The sequence below is a fragment of the Corythoichthys intestinalis genome, chromosome 22, assembly GCF_030265065.1.
Source record: "Corythoichthys intestinalis isolate RoL2023-P3 chromosome 22, ASM3026506v1, whole genome shotgun sequence".
NCBI classification, from domain to species: domain Eukaryota; kingdom Metazoa; phylum Chordata; class Actinopteri; order Syngnathiformes; family Syngnathidae; genus Corythoichthys; species Corythoichthys intestinalis.
This window is the reverse complement of record NC_080416.1, coordinates 2,226,879-2,248,523: the sequence shown is the minus strand read 5'-3', so window position 1 is coordinate 2,248,523 and position 21,645 is coordinate 2,226,879. Positions and strand designations below refer to the sequence as shown.

The window sequence follows — 21,645 nt, the reverse complement described above, 5'->3', positions numbered from 1 at the left end:
ATCTGAGACTTTTATAGTCATTTTAAGTTGTGTTATACTTATATAAAAAATAATTAATTGGGATCTTATAAGGGAACGACATGCCTGTTTTGGTTTTAGGTCGGTACCAGCTTTGGTTATGAAAATATTTGAAATTGAAGTTTTTAAAAATAGGCCCCCTTTGAATCGACCCCGTTTCCCTTGTCTTGTCAATAGGTTATGAAGTCTATGGTTTACCAGATTGCTTAAACGTTATTTCTGTCTGTGTCCCTTTAGGGGCTCCGTAATTAATCGATTTACTCGAGAAATTTGATTAGAAAAAAGCTTTGATCAAATTTTGCTGCTTCGAGGATTCGTTTCATTAGAGTGGCGTTGTAATGGTTTGTATTGAAAGTGTTTGCATTTCGTTATATTGATTTTGGGTGGATAAACTACCCTCAAATGGTAACAGTGAATATGACATATCTCGTCTAATATGACTGAATCCAGGTGCTACATGTTAAGACCAACAAAAGAGGTCAACATTAGGTTTTTGTTTGAGTTACTATGTTGTTGTTTTTTTTTTTTTATTTAATTCATTTTTTATTTACTCTAGAACTATTTTTAGCAGTTTTTTTTTGGTGGGAATATGTGTTTAAGAGCATTGTTTTTTAAAAAATGGCATTTTATCGAATTTAATGTAGCTGACTTTTGCTCAGCAAGTTGGTCTTTTGTTGTACTTAGATCATTTTTTTTCTATCGTTTAAGGCTTTAAGGCTAAGCTCAGGTATTTAAATGTATTTTTAAATTATTCTGCAACGCATTAAATGTTTGTTATCCGATTACTCGATTAATCATTCTAATTCATCCATAGATTATTCGATAAGTTAAATAATCGATAGCTGCGGCCCTAAATATAAAACTCACCTGTGTACTTTGCCGCCATAGAACGGCTTAGTGTGGAAGGTGACGGTGGCCGAGTAGCCGCTCTTGGCACAGTTGATGGAGACTTTTCCTCCCAGTTCCACCCATGGCACGGTAAGTATAGAGCGGGCGTAGGCCGACGGCAGCGAGAAGACGTACTCTTCCTCGTGCTCCACTAGACACAGCACGCCTGCCACAAAGAAGGAAGGAAGTCGTGCAGGTATGTAATTAAATATTCGAACCGTTGACCCACTGTATTTTTATATCTGTGCAGCTAACAAGTGCAAACACTGTCTCCCATTAAACACACTGCACTCTTGTTCCAAGTCTTTACATAGGTAACAAAACACAATGATGCACGCACGCATTCACCCAACATGTTGAAGGCATCGTGAACAAAAGGTATTTTCACAGGCCAATAGTTCCTTGTCAAAGTTAAGCAACATTAACAACAGCACCTTCTGGTAATTAGCTACAGCAATAATGTTTATTAGAATAATTAAATGGAACAACCATCATTAAATGCTCATGTAATCTGATTTGGATGACCGGTAAAACAAACTCTTATTGCACAATATGAAGTGGCATATATTTGGAATGAGGACATTTCAGGAAAAATGTGCCACTACAGACGTGGACCAAATTTACACTGAAAATTGACTGTTTAAACCCATAATATTTTTTGGGTTAGGGTTTGACTTATAGACTTCATAATCGTATTAACGGGTCAAATTGCCTTCAGGCAGGGGGCCAGGCTTCCCACAATCCGCTTCAGTTATTCGCAGTCGGTCACAGCGACACATGCAGCATTCAACGCCGGATTTAGGATAGATAAAAGTACGAAAGCTGTACCGCATACAAACAGGAAAGATTGTCTCAGGAGTGATTTGTTCGAGGATTCAAGGTAGTTATTATATTTTTCGTACCATGCATGCTTTTTGAAATGTTGTGAAAAAGATCAATGGGAGAAATTAGCTGCTTTGGTATTGGCATAGTTCGAAATATTTATGTAAAATAAATGCTTACGAGACAGTTTTTTTTTTGCTTTTAACCAAGAATCGAGACTGTTGTACGTCCAAATCTATGAAGAATTCGAGGATTTAAGCATTTATTCACAAGAATTTTCACCGGAAAAGCTCTGTTTACATCAGGCAGCCGCTAGCTACATTCACTAACAGACTAGCATTGTACTTCGACATATTTAAGTAATATAAATGCTAACCGCAGTTTTTTTGCTTTTAACCAAGAATCAAGACCATTTTACGTCCTTATCTATGAAGAATTCGGGGATTTAAGCATTTATTCACAAGAATTTTCACCGGAAAAGGTATGTTTACATCGGGTGACCGCTAGCTACATTCACTAACAGACTAGCATTGTTCTTCGACAAATTTACATAAAATAAATGCCAAACGCACATTTTTTTTGCTTTTAACGAAGAATCAATACCATTTTACGTCCATATCTATAAAGAATTCTGGGATTTAAGCATTTATTCACTAGAATTTTCACCGGAAAAGGTATGTTTACATCAGGCGGCCGCTAGTTACATTCACTAACAGACTAGCATTGTTCTTCGACAAATTTACGTAAAATAAATGCTAACCGCACAGTTTATTTGCTTTTAACGAAGAATCAAGACCGTTTTACGTCCATATCTATGGAGAATTCTGGGATTTAAGCGTTTATTCACTAGAATTTTCACCGGAAAAGGTATGTTTACATCAGGTGGCCGCTAGCTACATTCACTAACAGACTAGCATTGTACTTCGACAATTTACATAAAGTAAATGTTAACTGCATGTTTTTTTGCTTTCACCAAGAACAGGGGGGACAGAGCCTTCGTCGTTGCTGCCCCCTCCCTGTGGAACTCACTCCCTAAACCCATCCGTTCAGACCTTCCCACATTTAAAAAACTGTTAAAAACTCACCTTTTTAAACTAGCTTTTAACTTATAATTATTCTCCTTGTTTTGTTCTGTTAACATTGTTTGCTGTTGTTGTTCCTACTGTAAAGCGTCTTTGAGCATTGGTAAAAGCGCTCTAAAAAATAAAATGTATTATTATCATTAAGAATCGAGACTATTTTACGTCCATGTCTATAAAGAATTCAGGGATTTAAGCATTTATTCAGAAGAATTTAATGAAAAAAAAGCTCTTTGTGATTCCATTCGGTCAGCTTGGACAGCCTCGCCAACAATGCAGGCCCAGTATTTATCGGCTTTGCGCCCTGTGTCCCGTCAATACATTATGAAGTCTATGGTTTGACTTTATTTTCGCCCGCAGTGGCTCTACCAGTTTCACCAATGAGACGTCGCAACAAGAATCAGACATAACAATACAGACACATAACAGCACACAAACTTGCAGCTGGAAGTCCTATGATTACGCCGGCCTGTTCAATTACGTGCTGTGTTTAAATCACCGTAAAAAAGAAAAAAAATCAACTATTTGACCTAGAGCACTGCCATCAACATGACTCGAAAGCTTTGATTTCAGCCTTTCCCAGTTTTTATTTCACAGCGAGAACAAACAGATTGAAGAATAGTTTCTTTCCTAGAGCTGTCAAGTCTCTCAACGCTAACATGTAACCATTGACCTTGTTGCATTATTGTCGCTGCTACTACTATTATCATGGAATGCTGCTATGAATGAATCCGTGTTATCAATCTATTTATTTCAACTAAGGCTGTCAAACGATTAAAATTTTTAATCGAGTTAATTGCAGCTTAAAAATTACTCGTAATTAATCGCAATTCAAACCATCTATAAAATATGCCATATTTTTCTGTAAATTATTGTTGGAATGGAGAGAAGACACAAGACGGCTATATACATGGCCTGTTGACCAGGGAAAGAAGGGGGGGTGTCCATAAGATAAGTGATTAGGAAGGCTGGAGTGTACACAAATCAGCACTGTGATTTAGAAACCAGTAATCGTGTGACTCCCTTGTGAGTGTAAGCCTGTCGGCAACCCTATGCTGCCCCATCGCCAATTCCGGCACCGAGGCCCCCCACCCGAGCGCGCCCAATTACATCCAGCCGTGCGCAAGGCCCATGAAACATGTGACAGCCACGCAGATGAGTGGAGACGCCGTGCGGGCGCCACCCCAGGGCCACGGGCCCCACCCAGCCAGCCCGGGAGGGAGGACAGGCGGGTAAGAGGAGCCAGCGCAACCCATTCCTCCTCCCGTGGCCCAGCAAAGGGGCCATCATCACCCCCCAGGGATTCAGGGTGGTCCCCTGGGTCACCTGCACCCCCATCAACCGGCCATCAGGGATGGGAAGAGGGGACGCACCCCCACTCACCCCCGTCCGCCCACCAGGCCCACGAGCCACAGCTGCACGGCATGCCACGGGACCCCCAACGGCCCAACAAGCCTAGGGCAGGGCACGGTCCCCCGCCGGAGCAGGCGACACCCAGCCGACACACCGATGTCCAGCGCAGGGCAGATAACCAGGCAGAGAAGAGAGGGGAAGGCGGAAGCAGGAGAACGCTGAGAAGCTCCCACTCGGTGACACGAGTTCGGAGCCCTGACCTCCCCCCACTCTCGCGGCCTGCAGCCCAGGCAGAGGGGAGACCACGCCCCAAGAGCCACGCCATAGAGAAAAAGTGTGGAACCCACCTACCACCCTATTACTGTGGCTGCCAGGTCCCCGGCTGGCAGCCATTACTCAGCACCTTGATGGGATTGTGTGGGGAGGGTAGTGCAATGTATGCATTAAAATATTTTAGTTTCATTCTACAAGTCTTGATGTCATGAGTCCGACATTGTCATTTCGGAGTTTAGCTCACTGTTAGCTAGGACTTAGCTCCAACGTCTTGGTGAGGACGGTAAAATGACATATAATACATGTTTTTGGACAGTTTTTTTTTTCTTTAGAGGGTGTTTTGGGGTATATAAAGGGTTAATTCAGACTTAAGCGGAAATCCGGGTTACATCGCCAGCTCAGGAATGGAACTCGTTCGTAAACCGAGGGGGAAAAAAAACATTGTTTACTCATTACTTTTCAACGAATACTTTTTGTTTTTTTTACTTAAGCGAAGTTTTTGAATGACTACTTTTACTTATATCATTTTAAAGTAATCCTACTCTTACTTGAGTCTAATGTTTGTCTGCTCTACCCACCTCGGATTGGGGCACAACATTCCAAAAGAAGTCAATAACATAGCCTTCAAATTCTCACGAACACAGGAAAGGGAAACGCGTCTAATGGTTGTTCAATCTTGTGAGTTGGTGATAAAATCACTACAATAAGACTGTTCACTGTTCTGCTCGACACTGATTACAAAAGCGGCTTGCGGTCAAGGTCACCAGCGTTGCCGCTTGGTAGATGTAAAAGAGATTTAAAAAGTATTGTTTGGGAACGACTCACCTTCTCCAACCATGGACACTCCGATTGACATGCCCATGAATTTGCTCTTGGTCCACACATGCGCGTTGACACACACCCGCCTCTCCCTGCACTCGCAGTAAAAAGCCGAAACGGGCGGGTGGTGGGAAACCTGTTCGGCCACGAAACGAACTCTGTAGCAGCCTCCCGGCGCGTCCTCCGCTTGCTTGTTCGACCCCTGATTCGCTCTGCCCGAAGGCTTGATTTTGTCCCGAGGCACTTCCCAGGAGCAGTGGAAGGTCTCCCCTAGCACGGGATTGTAGGGCTTCTTAGCGACGGCGCCCCTTCGACCCTCGTGGAAGGATGTCAGGTAGTACTCCACAAAGCGGACGATGCGGTCCTCGGCCGTAACGCCGGCTGTGACGGACAGGAACAAGTCTGGGTGGGCCATGAAGTTGGCGTACATCTCCAGCAATGAGCGCTTTTCCAGAATAAAAGTAGGCAGCACCACCTAAGAGGGATTCACATTTAAAGACTTGCTCGGAAAGAACAATGAGATATTTTCAATAGAAGACCCTTACCCTTGTCAGGTCCATTCCCAGTTTAAGCTGGGACAGCAAGTGGAGAATGACGCTCCTCTGGTCATCCAGGACACCCAGGTCCTCCTCCTCATTGTCTTCTGTGTCCGTCACTTCTTCGCTTTGGCTGATGTCTGCCAGCCCTGCCTGATGCTGTCAAGAGAAAAGCAAAAATCACTGTTTTATGGTTGAGTTGGAGGACATTTTACATCCCACCAGGGGTTAATCTGTGCCGGATTCTGCCGGAACAAGATCCGGCACCTCTTGATTTTGGCCTCCCTGTGTTGCGGGACTTATTTGAGCAGATCCGGCACCTCTCGTGTATAGAAAATAATATAAAAACTAGGGCTGTCAAACAATTAACATTTTTAATCGAGCTAATTACAGCTTAAAAATTAATGAATTGTAATTAATTGCAATTAATCGCAATTCAAACCATCTATAAAATATGCCATATTTTTCTGTAAATTATTGTTGGAATGCAAAGATAAGACAAGATGGATATATACATTCAAAGTACAGTACATACGTAAGGACTATTTGTTTATTATAACAATAAATCAACAAGATGGCATTAACATTATTAACATTCTGTTAAAGCGATCCATGGATAGAAAGACTTGTAGTTCTTAAAAGAAAAATGTTAGTACAAGTATGTTTGTAGCAACTAGCAACTGGGCATTGTTTGAAGCAGCTGTCTGCCGCAGTCAGGTATTATTGTTTTTTTATCTAGCGGCATGAGTTGTACATGATATTTACTCTTGGTCCGTTCCTCATTGCGTCCCGAAGACCGCGCTGACTGTGTTTTAGTTCTGCTTTACCTGGTATAATTCAATAATTGGAATTTGGATGTTTGTGAATCGTTCTCGAATCTTCCACGGCCGAATCGCGAATAATCTAAGAATCGGAAATTTAAGTACTAAACATGAATAAATGTTTCAGTGAGTCTGGTAAGTTTCTTGTCAACTATAATTATTACAAAATGTCTTCCAGTGAAATACACATTTTCTTAGGTCTGGACAAGAGACTGTTTGTTTTCATGTGATGTTTCTTGTCGAGGCATTGACTCCGAAATGCCAAGTGAAAGAAAATAAAGCTTTCCTCTAGCCATCGATGACAGTAAATCGTTCCCATATGTAAGAGGGGGAAAAAACAAAGGTCGCAACCTTGTCCACTTTTCATTGCAGTCCATTCATCCGTCAAAGCACTTGAAGCATTTTCTACTACAAGCCCTTGTATGTATTTGAAGCCCCTTCAGCCCTGATCCACATGACTGGTCAAAGCAAAGTGAAGATGTGTGCTTTGTTTTGTTTCCCAGCATTCAAGTGGAGGCAGATAAAGCTGAGCTGATGCCTTTGATATCTCCTGCAGTCACTTGACGGAGGCAGGAAAGGGGGAGAAAAAAGAGGATTCTAATGTATAATGCACAAAGTGCTCTCTAGCCTGTGGGCCACAAAAACTCACTGCTGCTCCTTCTTTTGAGCAATAGGCATCTTATTTTAATGACAACACCCCTGGAAATAATGGAAAAAAATAACATTAAAAAGAAAACAATCGCTAAGATCTGAAATTCCCCCGGTGCTTAATTGCACGGCATGTATGTGCAGAGAGGTGGAAATGTCCACACCGCGAGTGCCTGCCCGTTACCTGAATATTTCATTCTATGCATGTCAAAGCCACACACGGTCAACGTTCCACACGGAAGACCTGATGTATTTATAGATATGGGGTGAGGGGGAGGTACCAAGTCTGTTATGATTCCAGTGGTTCTAATTAATTAAAAAGGCTCTTGACTGAGACAGGAAATTTCTGCTAGCACTTCTATCAGAGCTGTCGGATGGCGATATTAGTATAAATCCTTTATATGAGGCCATGTTAAACATGTGGGGACATCATTATTAGATATAAAGCTCAGTTTAATTAGCTACAGTTTGCGAAACTCCAACTAACAAATAGGATTACCTTGTATAACCTGTAAAATGTTTCTATCTTAGCTTAGTTCAACTTAAAAAATAAAAGCAGTGAGTAGGACAGGGTTATGGAGGGACAGAAAGGAGAGACGGAAGAGGAGAACAACAACAACAAATAAATTTAACGCCTACACTACCTATGAATATAGTTGTTCTATTTTAAGCTAATTGTATTTCCTGTGGACACCATGGGGTGGGGCTGAGTCAAAAAGAGATGTGATTAGGCGGGGTGGAGCACAACAAATCAGTAATGTGAGGTGCAGAACCCAGAAATATGTGAATCACCTTGTACATTTGGATATGTTGACATTCTATTCTATGCTGCCTGATCGCTAATCCTGGCATCGACATTCTCTCTACTTGAGTGTGTCTAATTGCAGCTAGTCACGCGTGAATCCTATCAAACATGCTGCATGGGGCAGGCCCAGGGCCATGGCCCCTCCCCGGCCAATCAGGGGGTCGAGCCAACGCAGCCCATCCCTCTTTCAGCAAAGGGGCTGCCGCCATCCCCTCAGGACCCAGGGAGGTCCCCCGGATCATCCACGCCCCCATTAATTGGCCTTCAGGGAAGGGATGAGGGGAAGTGCCACTACCCACCCACACTGCGGCCTGCCCACCCGGCCAACCAGCCACTGCTGCAACCCCACAACCGACGCGGCACACCGCAGGACCCAGCGTAGTCCCCTGGACCAACTGCGCAACCATTAGCCAGCCTTCAGGGAAGGGATGGGAGGTTGCGACACCACCCGCCCACACCATCGTCTGCCCACCCGGCCCACCAGCCACCGCTGCAACCCCACACCGACATGGCATACCGTGGGACCCAGAATGGCCTCGCCCCGGGACCATTTGTGCCCCCGTAAAAGGGATGAAAAGATTCACCGCTGCCCGCCCAAAACACCACCTGGCCCATGTGCCACGGCGGCAACCCAACAACCAACGCGAGACACTGCAGGACCCAGGGTGGTCCTCCAGGCCATCTGCACCCCCGTTAACCAGCCTTTAGAGAAGGGATGAGGGGACGCGCCACTACCCCCTGTCACCCGGCCCACTAGTCACCGCCGCAACCCCACAACAGACGCGGAACACTGTGCGACGGCCCACTTGGCCTGGGGCAGGACAAGATCCCCGGACCATCCGCGCCCCCATTAACTGGCCTTCAGAAAAGGGTTGGGAGGACACGCCACCTTCCGCCCACACCACTACCTGGCCCACGTTCCACGGCGGCAACCCCACAACCGACGCGGGCCCCAAAAAAACTTTAAAGTGGTTTAACAGTTTAAACTAAAACTGACCAAATGAAGGAATAGTATCTTTTCTCGTATTTACTGTTTGACTGTTTGTATTACTCTAACGTACCCAAAATTAAATAAATAGCATTTATATCATGGTTTAAGGAAAACAAGCAGAATATATTTGACATAGGGCATAAGAGATATATGACCCCTTCTGACCATGGAGGCCCAATGAGTGTGTCATGCAGCTGACTGCGTAAGATTGACGCTGATTACCAGGTGATAGGCAAGACATCTACAAGCCCACGTCTGCAACACCAAAAACCCGCAATCAACTCTTCAGGACAGTCCAGAACAAATGGCGGAACATCCTGTACTACCACAACACCCGAAAACAAAAATAACTCCAAGTTTGATAGCTCAGACGGTGAGGTGCACCGGACCTCCCACCTCAGTTGCCTCATTAACCATGACCTAGCAACAGTGACACACGAACTTGGCCGCCCAAATCTGCAACAGAAGACCACCAAAACAGACCCCTCTTCCTGCCCACGGCCCACCCCGTGAGAGCCTTCATCAAGATAATGTTTAACTAATCGTTGTCATTTTTTAAAATTTAATTTATAGCTTAAGCTATAAGCTTATAGTCAGGCGCCTTTCTCGGGAATCTTTTGTTGACTTGTGCTATGGCGACCCTGGAAATAGTCTGCCTCCTCGCCTGGGTCTGTAGCTGTTTTGCCTTGCCGTTTGATTGCTGTCAACCTGAATAAATTGTAAACCTGTGTTTCGAAACCTTTTTCCAGCTTTTAAGATGGAGTCAGTACAAGGGGTTAAGACTAAGGTTAACGTGCAGAGTTTGGCCTTTTGGCCAGGTTGTCGGGGTTTCGTCAGCCTGAGTCGTTGGAGCTGCACCGCCTGGGTCTGTTGCTGTTTTGCCTCGCTATTTGATCGCTGTCGACCTGAATCAATTGTCAACTTGTGTTTCGAAGCCTTTTTCCAGCTTTCAAAATGAAGTCAGTACAAGGGGTTAACACTAAGGTTAACGCGCGGAGTTTGGCCTTTTGACTGGGTTGTCGGAGTTTCGCCAGCCCGGGTCGTTGGAGCTGCACTGCCTGAGTCTGTTGATGTTTTGCCTTGCGGTTTGATCGCTGTCGACATGAATAAATTGTCAACTTGTTTCAAAGCCTTTTTCCAGCTTTCAAAATGAAGTCAGTACAAGGGGTTAAGACTAAGGTGAACGCGCAGAGTTTGGCCTTTTGACTGGGTTGTCGGGTTTCGCCGGCCCGGGTCGTTGGAGCTGCTCTGCCTAGGTCTGTTGCTGTTTTGCCTTGCCGTTTGATCGCTGTCGACCTGAATAAATTGTCAACTTTTGTTTCGAAGCCTTTTTCCCTGCTTTCAAAATGGAGTCAGTACAAGGGGTTAAGACTAAGGTGAACACGCGGAATTGGCCTTTTGGCGGGGTCATCCGTATTTCGCCAGCCCGGGTCGTTGGAGCTGCGCCAGCGCGGGTCCGGCGGTTTGGCTGGCGTGATTCCAGCAATCTGGCTAAAAGGTCAGATTCTTTCACCTGAATTTGTTCAATTTATGAAAAATGCTCTGTTAAAAACTTTGATGCTGTCTTCACGTGGTGTTGTCATTGAGGTTAATACCACTTGTCGAGTTGAAAACTCCCTCCTGAAGTTGTATTTGCTACTGGAGAATTTATCACGATAAATTTTCCGAGTTGGGATGACCTTTTAACTTCTCAACATGACGATGGGCAAACAAAAAGTTATGAATGGTACAAAACTAGGAAGAAGATGTACTGTCAATTTGCATGTTTTTTTGACGCCAGCATAAAAACTGTTGCATTGTTTGCGTTTTGATGCATTCTCTTATTGTAGTAGATGAATGAATAGGTCTAAAACAGTTTTGCCCACACAACAAAGTGAACAAACCAAAATGAAGGCAGTCTCGTCTGGGCGTAGCAAAAAAAAGTACATGAACAGAAACAACTCGTAATGACCAATTAGTAAGTGGTAAGGATCATCTTTCTTCAAGCATGTGAATGCAACATTAGTCTGTCCATAGTACACAAGAGCTTATACAGTAATTTTCACCTCAAATAGTAAATACACCTCAAATAGTCCCATGGCTCATTCAAATACAATCTTTTCAACACTTACATTGTCTTGTCCTGCTGCCGAATGCTTGACCTGCATACAACTGGACTTCATCTCCAAAAAATAAAGTCGCCTAATAAACACCAGCGAACTCCTCTAACAGAAGCAGAGTTGCGTTTAACGCTGCGGTAAGCTCCCATAATTACAACAACACATCTTCATCTCTTCACTCTTGAGTCGCTATAGCGAGGAGCCGCTGAAAAACAAGAAAGTAGTGACACAAAGCTCGGGGGTGAGTCCCAGTGACGTCTCCCTTCTATTTTTCCCATCCTTTTGCTGTATTCCCCCGCATACTTTTTTCTTTTTCTCCTCCTCCTGACATCACTTTTCCTCCTCCTCCACCCCCCTTCACATGCTTGACTCCTCTTCCTCTTCACTGGGTGTGATTTGGAGCAGCGTGCTAAGAATAGGATACACCTTTATTATTCCAGCTATAGGTAAATTCTCACCATTCCAGCATCAAGCTGTCATGTTTTTAACCATACTGTTACACGATTCATCACAGGCTGGCTTATTCTCGGATACATTGGTCTTGTTTTTCTCCAATGCACTGTAACACGCAATGTTGGTCATAGTTTCCTCCATCCACCCTTCTTTCCTTCCTCTGCTCATTCCTATTGCCCTCTTACATCATAATCACCCGCCCTAACCCAACGGTTTCCTTCATCCGAGCCTTCTGCTACTGTTCCCATTACTTTCCATGTTCATTTTTCTTTAGCATTTCTTCCATAGTAGGCTGGCCAAAAGTATTGGCACCCCTGCAATTCTGTCAAATAATGCTCAATATCTCCTAGAAAAGGATTGCAATTACAAATGCTTTGATAGTAATATCTTCATTTATTTTGCTTGCAATGAAAAAACACAAAAGAGAATGAAAAAAAAAACAACAAATTAAATCATTATCATTTCACACGAAACTTCAAAAATGGGCCGGACAAAAGTATTGGCACCCTCAGCCTGATACTTGTTAGCACAACCTTTAGACAAAATAACTGCAAACAACCGCTTCCGATATCCATCAATGAGTTTTTTTACAATGCTCTTCTGGAATTTTAGACCATTCTTCTTTAGCCAACTGCTACGGGTCTCGGAGATTTGAAGGATGTCATTTTCAGATTTCTCCACAGGTGTTCCATGGGATTCAGGTCTGGACGCACTTTAGAAATCTCCAGTGCTTCCTCTCAAACCATTTTCTAGTGCTTTTTGAAGTTTGTTTTGGGTCATTGTCTTGCTGGAAAACCCATGATCCCTGAGGGAGACCCAGCTTTCTCACACTGGGCCTTACATTATGCTGCAAAATTTGTTGGTAGTCTTCAGACTTCAAAATGCTATGCACACGGTCAAGCAGTCCAGTGCCAGAGGCAGCAAAGCAACCCCAAAACATCGGGGAACCTCCGCTATGTTTGACCGTGGGGACCGTGTTATTTTCTTTCAAGGCCTCTTTTTTTTCCTGTAAACTTTGTTAATGCCTTTTACCAAAAAGCTCTACTTTTGTCTCATCTGAGAACAAATCCGAACTAGGGCTGTCAAAATTATCGCGTTAACGCGCGGTAATTAATTTTTTTAATTAATCACGTTAAAATATTTGACGCAATTAACGCACATGTCCCGCTCAGAAAGTATTCTGCCTTTTGGTAACTTTTACAGCAAGGCTTTTTGTGCTGTCCAACAGCGAACTCTTGTGGTCGCTTTGCGACATGGTTTATTGTTTTCTTGCCAGTTCATTATGGCTGCACGACGTCTCGGGCTGATAATGTTGTGCTTATATGATCCTTGGACAAGATTTGTCCGTAAGTATGGTTGTTGTAAAGAATGTACATATTACGTTAGTAAGCGAAATGTTATATTTTTTGTATGAGACGCTTTTTGTTTATGTTTAGTGAACCTGTATAGCGTGCTAAGCTAACGTTGTTGCTAATGCAGTGCTTGTGTACTTTTATTTTGTAGTTTTACGACGATCTAAAGAGGACAATGGTTTGAGGCCATTTTATTAATAAATCAGATGAAAAAGGAAGAAGAATTATTAAGGCGTCGTTCACTAGCTGTCCAGCTTTGGAAAAAGTAGACGCTTCGGAGTGAGGACAGCATAGACAGATTTAAATGACAGTAGAGTGAAATGCCCACTACAGTCCTTATGTACCGTATGTTGAATGTATATATCCATCTTGTGTCTTATCTTTCCATTCCAACAATTTATTTTACAGAATATATATATAAATTACAGAATAATATGGCATATTTTATAGACGGTTTGAATTGCGATTAATTACGATAAATTAATTTTTAAGCTGTAATTAACTCGATTAAAAATTTTAATCGTTTGACAGCCCTAATCAGAACATCAACTTCCAAAGCATTTTTGGCTTTCTCAGGTTAGATTTGACAAACTCCAGCCTGTTTTTTTTATGTCTCTGGGTCAGATGTCAATTGGTCACTGAGTGCCCTGGACAAGATCTCCTCTACAATGCGATCTGAACCCGGACAACGCGCCTGCACTTTCAAGTCTGGGGAAAATGGTGGCTGCTGTGTCTGACCACACTCAATGTTGAAGACATCGAGGATGTGTATCTTTTTGTTGCGCTGCTGGCTGCAATTCTTCTGCAGGGGCTTGGAGCCCACTTGATTTCTCAGATCATCATGAAAGTGTTGGAAAGCCAAGAGAGATCAGTGGAATTTGCCACTACTGCAGCCAGCGCTATCGCCGGAGTGCACGCCAGCCTTAACAAGGCCTGTGATGACATATTACAGGTGAAGAATGACCTAGCGGCATCCAACACTGCCGCAACCAGAACGGTGATGAAAATTACTACGGAGCTGCGAAATCTGGAGATGAATGTTCGTCAGAATGCAGCAAGGAATGAAACCGCGACGAGGATTAAATCGACGAAAGGGAGTGGCGGACACGGCCTGCCATCAGTCCTCAGCTATTCCCTATCTTCTGGATCGAATCAATTGAATGAACTAATCTCTGAATTATGAACTAATCTACTGGATTTAATCAACATAACGAGCACATCGCCGTGATCGACAAGGACTATTGGGGAAAATGAACAATCAAGGGGAGGGAAAAAACAAAAACTTGTAATCACTATTCAATCTGAAATGCTGCGTCCTATGGTAGACTGGGGGCGGAATTCAATAAGCTTCGGCTTCTCCCGTCTGCCCTTTTCTTTTCAGGTTGAATTAAATGTAAACACATATGAATGCTGTATGTTTGTTTGGAAGTGGGGTCTTCCTGGGTATCCTACCATAAAGTCCCCTTTTCTTTCAGACGCAGACGGATAGCATGGGTTGACACTGTTGTACCCTGAGACCATGGGACCCTGAGACAGCTTGAACTTGTTTGGATGTTAGTCGAGGTTCTTTATCCACCATCCGGGCAATCTCTCGTCAATTTTTCTTTTTCGTCCACATTTAGGGAGGTTAGCCACAGTGCAATGGGCTTTACACTTATTGATGACACTGCGCACGGTAGACACAGGAACATTCTGGTCTTTGGAGATGGACTTGTAGGCTTGAGATTGCCCAAACTTCCTCACAATTTTGCTTCTCAAGTCCTCAGGCAGTTCTTTGGTCTTCTTTCTTTTCTCCATGCTCAATGTTGTACACGCAAGGACACAGGACAGAGGTTGAGTCAACTTTAATCAATTTTAACTGGCTGCAAGTGTGATTTAGTTATTGCCGCAGCCTGTTATGTGCCACAGGTAAGGAACAGGTGCTGTTAATTACAAAAATTAGAGAAGCATCACATGATTTTCAAAGGGTGCCGTAGTTTTGTGTAAAATGACAATGATTTTATTTTTCCATTCTCTTTTGTGTTTTTTCATTGCAAGCAAAATAAATGAAGATATTACTACCAAAACATTTTTAAATGAAATCATTTTCTGTGAGAAATTGAGCATTATCTGACAGAATTGAAGGGGTGCCAATAATTTTGGCCAGCACTGTATGTATACGCGTCAATCATCGGAGGCCTATTTCTAATTTTTTTTGTCTAAGTGCTAATATATTACATTAATTGAGGACTTTATGTTGCCTGCAGATTTAGCCAGTTGAAAGAGGGAGTCCAGCGGTTGTTGTTCATTACGAACTCAAAAAAAAAAAGAGTATTTTTAAATTATAGAGCCCTTCATCATAAGTGTGCCAAATTTGACAAGAAAATAGTAAGTATTCCCAAGTTATATTAACATATTGTGTACAAACAGCCACTGGAAATCAATTGCTATCTATTTTTGCAATACTATCGTTTGCAAAATTCCTACCATTAGCCACTGAGAGTGTGCCGAGGTTTACTTGCTTGATTTCTGAACAGGCAGAGAGGGTCCTGTTCCCACTTAGTGATAGTGAGACTATGAGTGCAGCAACATGCACTTTGTGATTGAAAGGCAAATAAGTCAAAGTTATTATCCTAAATAAGGTAAATCATGTAGCTAATTGATGGAGTGCTCGGGCACATTTATAAAAGGCATTCTGCTGACCTCTGGTGGTGCAAATCTGAAAGAACTTTGGGGAAAAAAATGATTTTGCTTGAAAAACTATGGAGTCACAGGAGAGCAAAAATTAAAAATAAATAAATAAATGAATAAATAAATAGATGGATGGATGAATAAATAAAAATAAAGAGAAATAAATATATAAATAAATAAATGAATAGGTAAATAAATGAATGAATAAATAAATATAAAGAGAAATAAATATATAAATAAATAAAAATATAACGGTATACTTTGTCATTGACATTTACTTTTGGTCATTAACAACCACAAACGGAAAAAACAATGACAATTGTATTTTTTGCCTTTTCTGTTTGGCTTTTACATTGTCATTGTCATTTGACGATCGCCTTTCCTCTTCGGGAATGTAAATGGCAAATGCGCAGAGAAATGGTCTGTCAATCAAATGACGTTGGGCGGGGCTTTCCAACCAGGAATAGTAGTCGATAACTGATTATTCCTAGTTTACCTGAAGGAAAGTGACGTTGGTTATCGAGTTACACGTGCGGTTTTTATGGATAGGATAGACTGGTGAGGTATGGATATGGATAGACTTTTTACGTGATAGATTCAATGATAGAAATACATTTTTCTAGAAAAATATATTACAAAATATATTATTCGACACACATGCCAGAGCATTCAAAGAATAATTATTTTCTACGGCCGAATCTTCGCGTTTATAATCATGACGACATTGGAGGAAGTGGCGTAGTGCAGTCACACAAAACAGCCGCGGTCGCGCTTGGGTAGCCGTACGGTGCTAGTGCGGAAAGTTAAACCAGGAATAATCCGTTATCGACTACTATTCCTGGTTGGAAAGCCCCTCCCAACGTCATTTGATTGACAGACTGTTTCTCTGCGCATTTGCCATTGACATTCCCAAAGAGGAAAGGCGATCGACAAATGACAGTGACAATGTGAAAGCAAAACAGAAAAGGCAAAAAATTCAATTGTCATTGTTTTTTCCGTTTGTGGTGTTCAATGACAGAAAGTAAAAGTCAATGAAAAATATTGTCATTGTTTTTTTCCGTTTGTGGTTGTTAATGACCAAAAGTAAATGTTAGTGACAAAGTATACCGTTATATTTTTTATTTATTTATATATTTATTTCTCTTTATATTTATTTATTCGTTCATTTATTTAACTATTTATTTATTTATATATTTCTCTTTATATTTATTTATTCATTCATTTATTTATTTATTTATTTTTAATTTTGGCACTCCTGTGACTCCATAAAAAACAGGACGAGATGAAAATATACCTACAATTAAGCATAATCTTCAGTTTTGTGTGATGCTATTTGTAAAGTTTTATGTCATATCATCCATATCATATATTAAAATACCTCTGTCTCGAACAATCTGATTAAGCTCGTGCGATGCTAAAGAAGAATTTATTGGATTTTTGTTTGTTGTTGTTGTTGATTTGGATAAGCCGGTAGAAAAGTAGTGTTTCAGAATAAGAAGGCAAAGCGGCACATATCGGCAAGTCTAATGCCTAATGATGTCAATCACCCGTCTAAATTTAAGACAAATGACCTGACTTACCTCGACACCGTGTGACAGGCTCCGTTCCCTGAGGGCCGGCGACGGCTCGGCCGAGCGCAGAGGAGTCAGGCCGCCGTTTTTCAGATGCTGCCCTGAGGGTGACTTTGGTACCGTCCACACAGGAGCGCCATCTGAGGAAATGACAAGGTGTCAGGGCCAAAAAGCGAAAGCTGATAATTGATTTGTGTGTACGGACGCTCGGTTGGCCTGGCTGGAATGACGCTGACAAGGAGGATGCAGACAGCTCAAATGACTTTGGATTTACTTCTGACATTCCATATTACATTTCACGAATAAAACTGAAAGACAGCAGCGGCGGCATTGACAGGGACCGAGACAGCAGGAAATTGCCTTGCAGTGTGTCTGTATTCTGTGTGCTTTGTCAGCGTGTGTCCATATGCAGTAGTACGAAAAGGTATCTGAACCTTTTGGAATTTCTCACATTTCTGCATAAAATCACCATCAAATGTGATCTGATCTTTGTCAAAATCACATAGATGAAAAAAACAGTGTCTGCTTTAACTAAAACCACCCAAACATTTATAGGTTTTCATATTTTAATGGGGATAACATGCAAAAATGACAGACGGGGGGGAAATAAGTAAGTGAACCATCACATTTAAATATTTTGTGCTTAACTTAAACTTCAACCAGACGCTTCCTGTAGCTGCAGATCAGTCTGGTACATCGCTCAGGACTAATCTTGGCCCATTTTTCTCTACAAAACTGTCAGATTCCTTGGATGTTTGGCATGAATCGCTGTCTTTAGGTCACGCCACCACATCTCAATGGGGTTCAAGTCTGGACTTTGACTTGGCAACTCCAGAGCGTGTATTTTGTTCTTCTGAAACCATTTTGTAGTTGATTTACTTCTGTGTTTTGGATCATTGTCTTGTTGCAGCATCCATCCTCTTTTTCGCTTCAACTGTCTGACAGACGGCCTCAGGTTTTCCTGAAAAACATCCTGATAAAACTTTTGAAATTATTCTTCCATTAATGATTGCAGGTTGTCCAGGCTCTGAGGTAGCAAAACATCCCCAAATGATGATGCTCCTCCACCTTGCTTCACGGTGGGGATGAGGTGTTGATGTTGGTGAGCTGTTCCATTTTTCCTCCACACATGAAGTTGTGTGTTACTCCCAAACAATTTAACTTTGGTTTCATCGTCCACAAAATATTTTGCCAAAACTTCAGTGGAGTGTCCAAGTGCCTTTCTGCGAACACTAAACGAGCAACAATGATTTATTTTTAGACAGCAGTGGGTTCCTCTGTGGAGTCCTCCCATGAGCACCATTCTTGGCCATAGTTTGACATATACTTGTAGTTGATGTGTGCACAGAGATATTGGACTGTGCCAGTGTTTTCTGTAAGTCTTTACCAGACACGCTAGGGTTCTTTTTTTTTACCTCTATGAGTATTCTGCGCTGAACTCTTGGCCACTCCTTGGGAGAGCAGCAACAGTGCCAAACTCTCTCCGTTTGTAGACAACTTCTCTGACTGTCAAATGATGAACATCCAGACTTTTAGAGATGGTTTTGTGACCTTTCCTATCTTTATACAAATCAACAATCGTTGACCGCAGGTCTTCAAACATCTTTTTTGACCAAGCCATGATGCATATCAGACAATGCTTCTCATCAAGACAATTCTTACCAGGTGTGTGTTTTATAGTGGGCAGGGCAGCTTTAAACCACTCATCAGTGATTGAGCACACACCTCATTTAAGATGTTTGGTAAAAACTGGTTTCAATTGCTTTTTAAGTCTCCTTAGGCATAGGGTTCATTTACTTATTTTTGCCCCTTCTTTCATTGTTGAAATATGAAAACCTATAAATGTTTGCATTGCTTTAGTTAAAGCCGACACTGTATTTTCATCTGTGTGATTTTGACAAAGATCAAATCGCATTTGATGGGGATTTTGTGCAGAAACGTGAGAAATTCCAAAAGGTTCAGATACTTTTTCATGCCACTGTTTCTGAGCACATCTCTTACTCTGTTCAGATAATTAGTTCTCGGCTCCCAAACAAGCCAAAATTCATAGAAAGTCAAACTTGGTAAAGGTGGAGAGCATTTGCACAAACGCTTTACGCTCCTGCTAGGGATTATATTTATAGTCCATAAAAGTAGATGTCATTTCCAAGTCATCCTAATGGAGTTGTACAGTCTGCCTTTCACATCACAAGCGCTCAAATTTGGTTTAAAGCGAAATGTTCCAAGAGGTGGCGCTTTAAATTCTATTAGGGAGAATCACTCAGTCCAATAAGGGTTCTCATTGTTTCTGGATTTGAAGCCGCATTTCTACAAAAATGTACTGGACTAGCCTAAAAGCATCTCACTTATTGGATAGAGTGAAGACATTGTGTGGTGCGATTCATGATAAATTCTTATGTCAGAAAAGATTACGGTGACAGATATACAGTGGGGCAAATAAGTATTTAGTAAACCACTAATTGTCCAAGTTCTCCCACATGAAAATATTCAAGAAGCCTTTAATTGTCAACATGGGTAAACCTCAACCATGAGAGACAGACTGTGGGGGAAAAAAACAGAAAATCACATTGTTTGATTTTTAAAGAATTTATTTGCAAATCATGGTGGAAAATAAGTATTTGGTCAATACCAAAAGTTAATCTCAATACTTTGTTATGTACCCTTTGTTGGCAATAACGGAGGCCAAATGTTTTCTGTAACTCTTCACAAGCTTTTCACACACTGTTGCTGGTATTTTGGCCCATTCCTCCATTCAGATCTCCTCTAGAGCAGTGATGTTTTGGGGCTGTCGCTGGGCAACACGGACTTTCAACTCCCGCCACAGATTTTCTATGGGGTTGAGATCTGGAGACTGCCTAGGCCACTCCAGGACCTTGAAATGCTTCTTACGAAGCCACTCCTCTGTTGCCCTGGCTGTGTGTTTGGGATCATTGTCATGCTGAAAGACCCAGTCACGTGTCATCTTCAATGCCCTTGCTGACGGAAGGAGATTTTCACTCAAAATCTCTCGATATGTGGCCCCATTCATTCTTTCCTTTACACAGATCAGTCGTCCTGGTCCCTTTGCAGAAAAACAGCCCCAAAGCGTGATGTTTCCACCCCCATGCTTCACAGTGGGCATGGTGTTCTTCGGATGCAATTCAGTATTCTTTCTCCTCCAAACACGAGAACCTGTGTTTCTACCAAAAAGTTCTATTTTGGTTTCATCTGACCATAACACATTCTCCCAGTCCTCTTCTGGATCATCCAAATGCTCTCTAGCGAACCGCAGACAGGCCTGGACGTGTACTGGCTTCAGCAGGGGGACACGTCTGGCAGTGCAGGATTCGAGTCCCATTATGTTACTGATAGTAGCCTTTGTTACTGTGGTCCCAGCTCTCTGTAGGTCATTCACTAGGCTCCCGTGTGGTTCTGGGATTTTTGCTCACCGTTCTTGTTATCATTTTGACGCCACGGGGTGAGATCTTGCATGGAGCCCCAGATCGAGGGAGATTATCAGTGGTCTTGTATGTCTTCCATTTTCTAATAATTGCTCCCACAGTTGATTTCTTTACACCAAGCGTTTTACCTATTGCAGATTCAGTCTTCCCAGCCTGGTGCAGGTCTACAATTTGTGTCCTTCGACAGCTTTTTGGTCTTTTGGAGTGTGACTGATTGAGTTTGTGGACATGTGTCTTTTATACCGATAATGAGTTAAAACAGGTGCTATTAATACAGGTCACTAGTGGAGCCTTGTTAGACCTCGTTAGAAGTTAGACCTCTTTGACAGCCAGAAATCTTGCTTGTTTGTAGTTGACCAAATACTAATTTTCCACACTAATTTGGAAATAAATTCTTTAAAAATCAAACAATGTGATTTTCTGTTGTTTTTTTTCACATTCTGTCTCTCATGGTTGAGGTTTACCCATGTTGACAATTACAGGCCTCTCTAATCTTTTCAAGTAGGAGAACTTGCACAATTGGTGGTTGACTAAATATTTATTTGCTCCACTGTAGTTTTTTAGCATCGTTGGATAACATTGAGAGTCCAACTGAATATAAAAGAGGGCTTTTTTTCACCGCCACGAAAGCTTTGGGAGCAAAATTTTATAAGGGTGCAAAATTTGACAGAACACCGGTCCGTGAAAAAAAAGACCCAAATCACACCGGTCTGTGGTGCAAAGAAGATTGGGGACCCCTGCCTTACAACATGTCTAAAACAACTTCAAATAGTGAAGGTAATTGAAAAAGTGACATTAATCAGATTAATCGATTAATTGTTTAATTAATCGTCCGATTAATTCATTATAAAAAAAATAGTTACAGCCATAACGTTGACCCTCAACCTTTCCTTATCAATCCTATTAATTTTCCTCGTGCGGGTACCTCCAGGGAAGTTGACTCCGGTGTTTCTTAGTTTTTTGGACGATGTGCGCAACTGTCGTCAAGATTCATTGAGCTGCTTAGC

The 21,645-nt window shown here is 42.1% G+C and overlaps 1 protein-coding gene across 1 annotated transcript in view; it reads right to left on the bottom strand.

The window, feature by feature from the left end:
* Positions 1 to 21,645, bottom strand: part of LOC130910602 (oxysterol-binding protein-related protein 10) — an 84,280-nt gene that overhangs the window by 6,760 nt on the left and 55,875 nt on the right. The window contains exons 7-10 of the mRNA XM_057828048.1: positions 17,208 to 17,338; positions 5,798 to 5,947; positions 5,259 to 5,727; positions 886 to 1,072 (exon numbers count right to left, since the gene is read on the bottom strand). Coding sequence (XP_057684031.1) covers positions 886 to 1,072; positions 5,259 to 5,727; positions 5,798 to 5,947; positions 17,208 to 17,338 — 937 coding nt within the window. The remainder of the gene's footprint in view (positions 1 to 885; positions 1,073 to 5,258; positions 5,728 to 5,797; positions 5,948 to 17,207; positions 17,339 to 21,645) is intronic.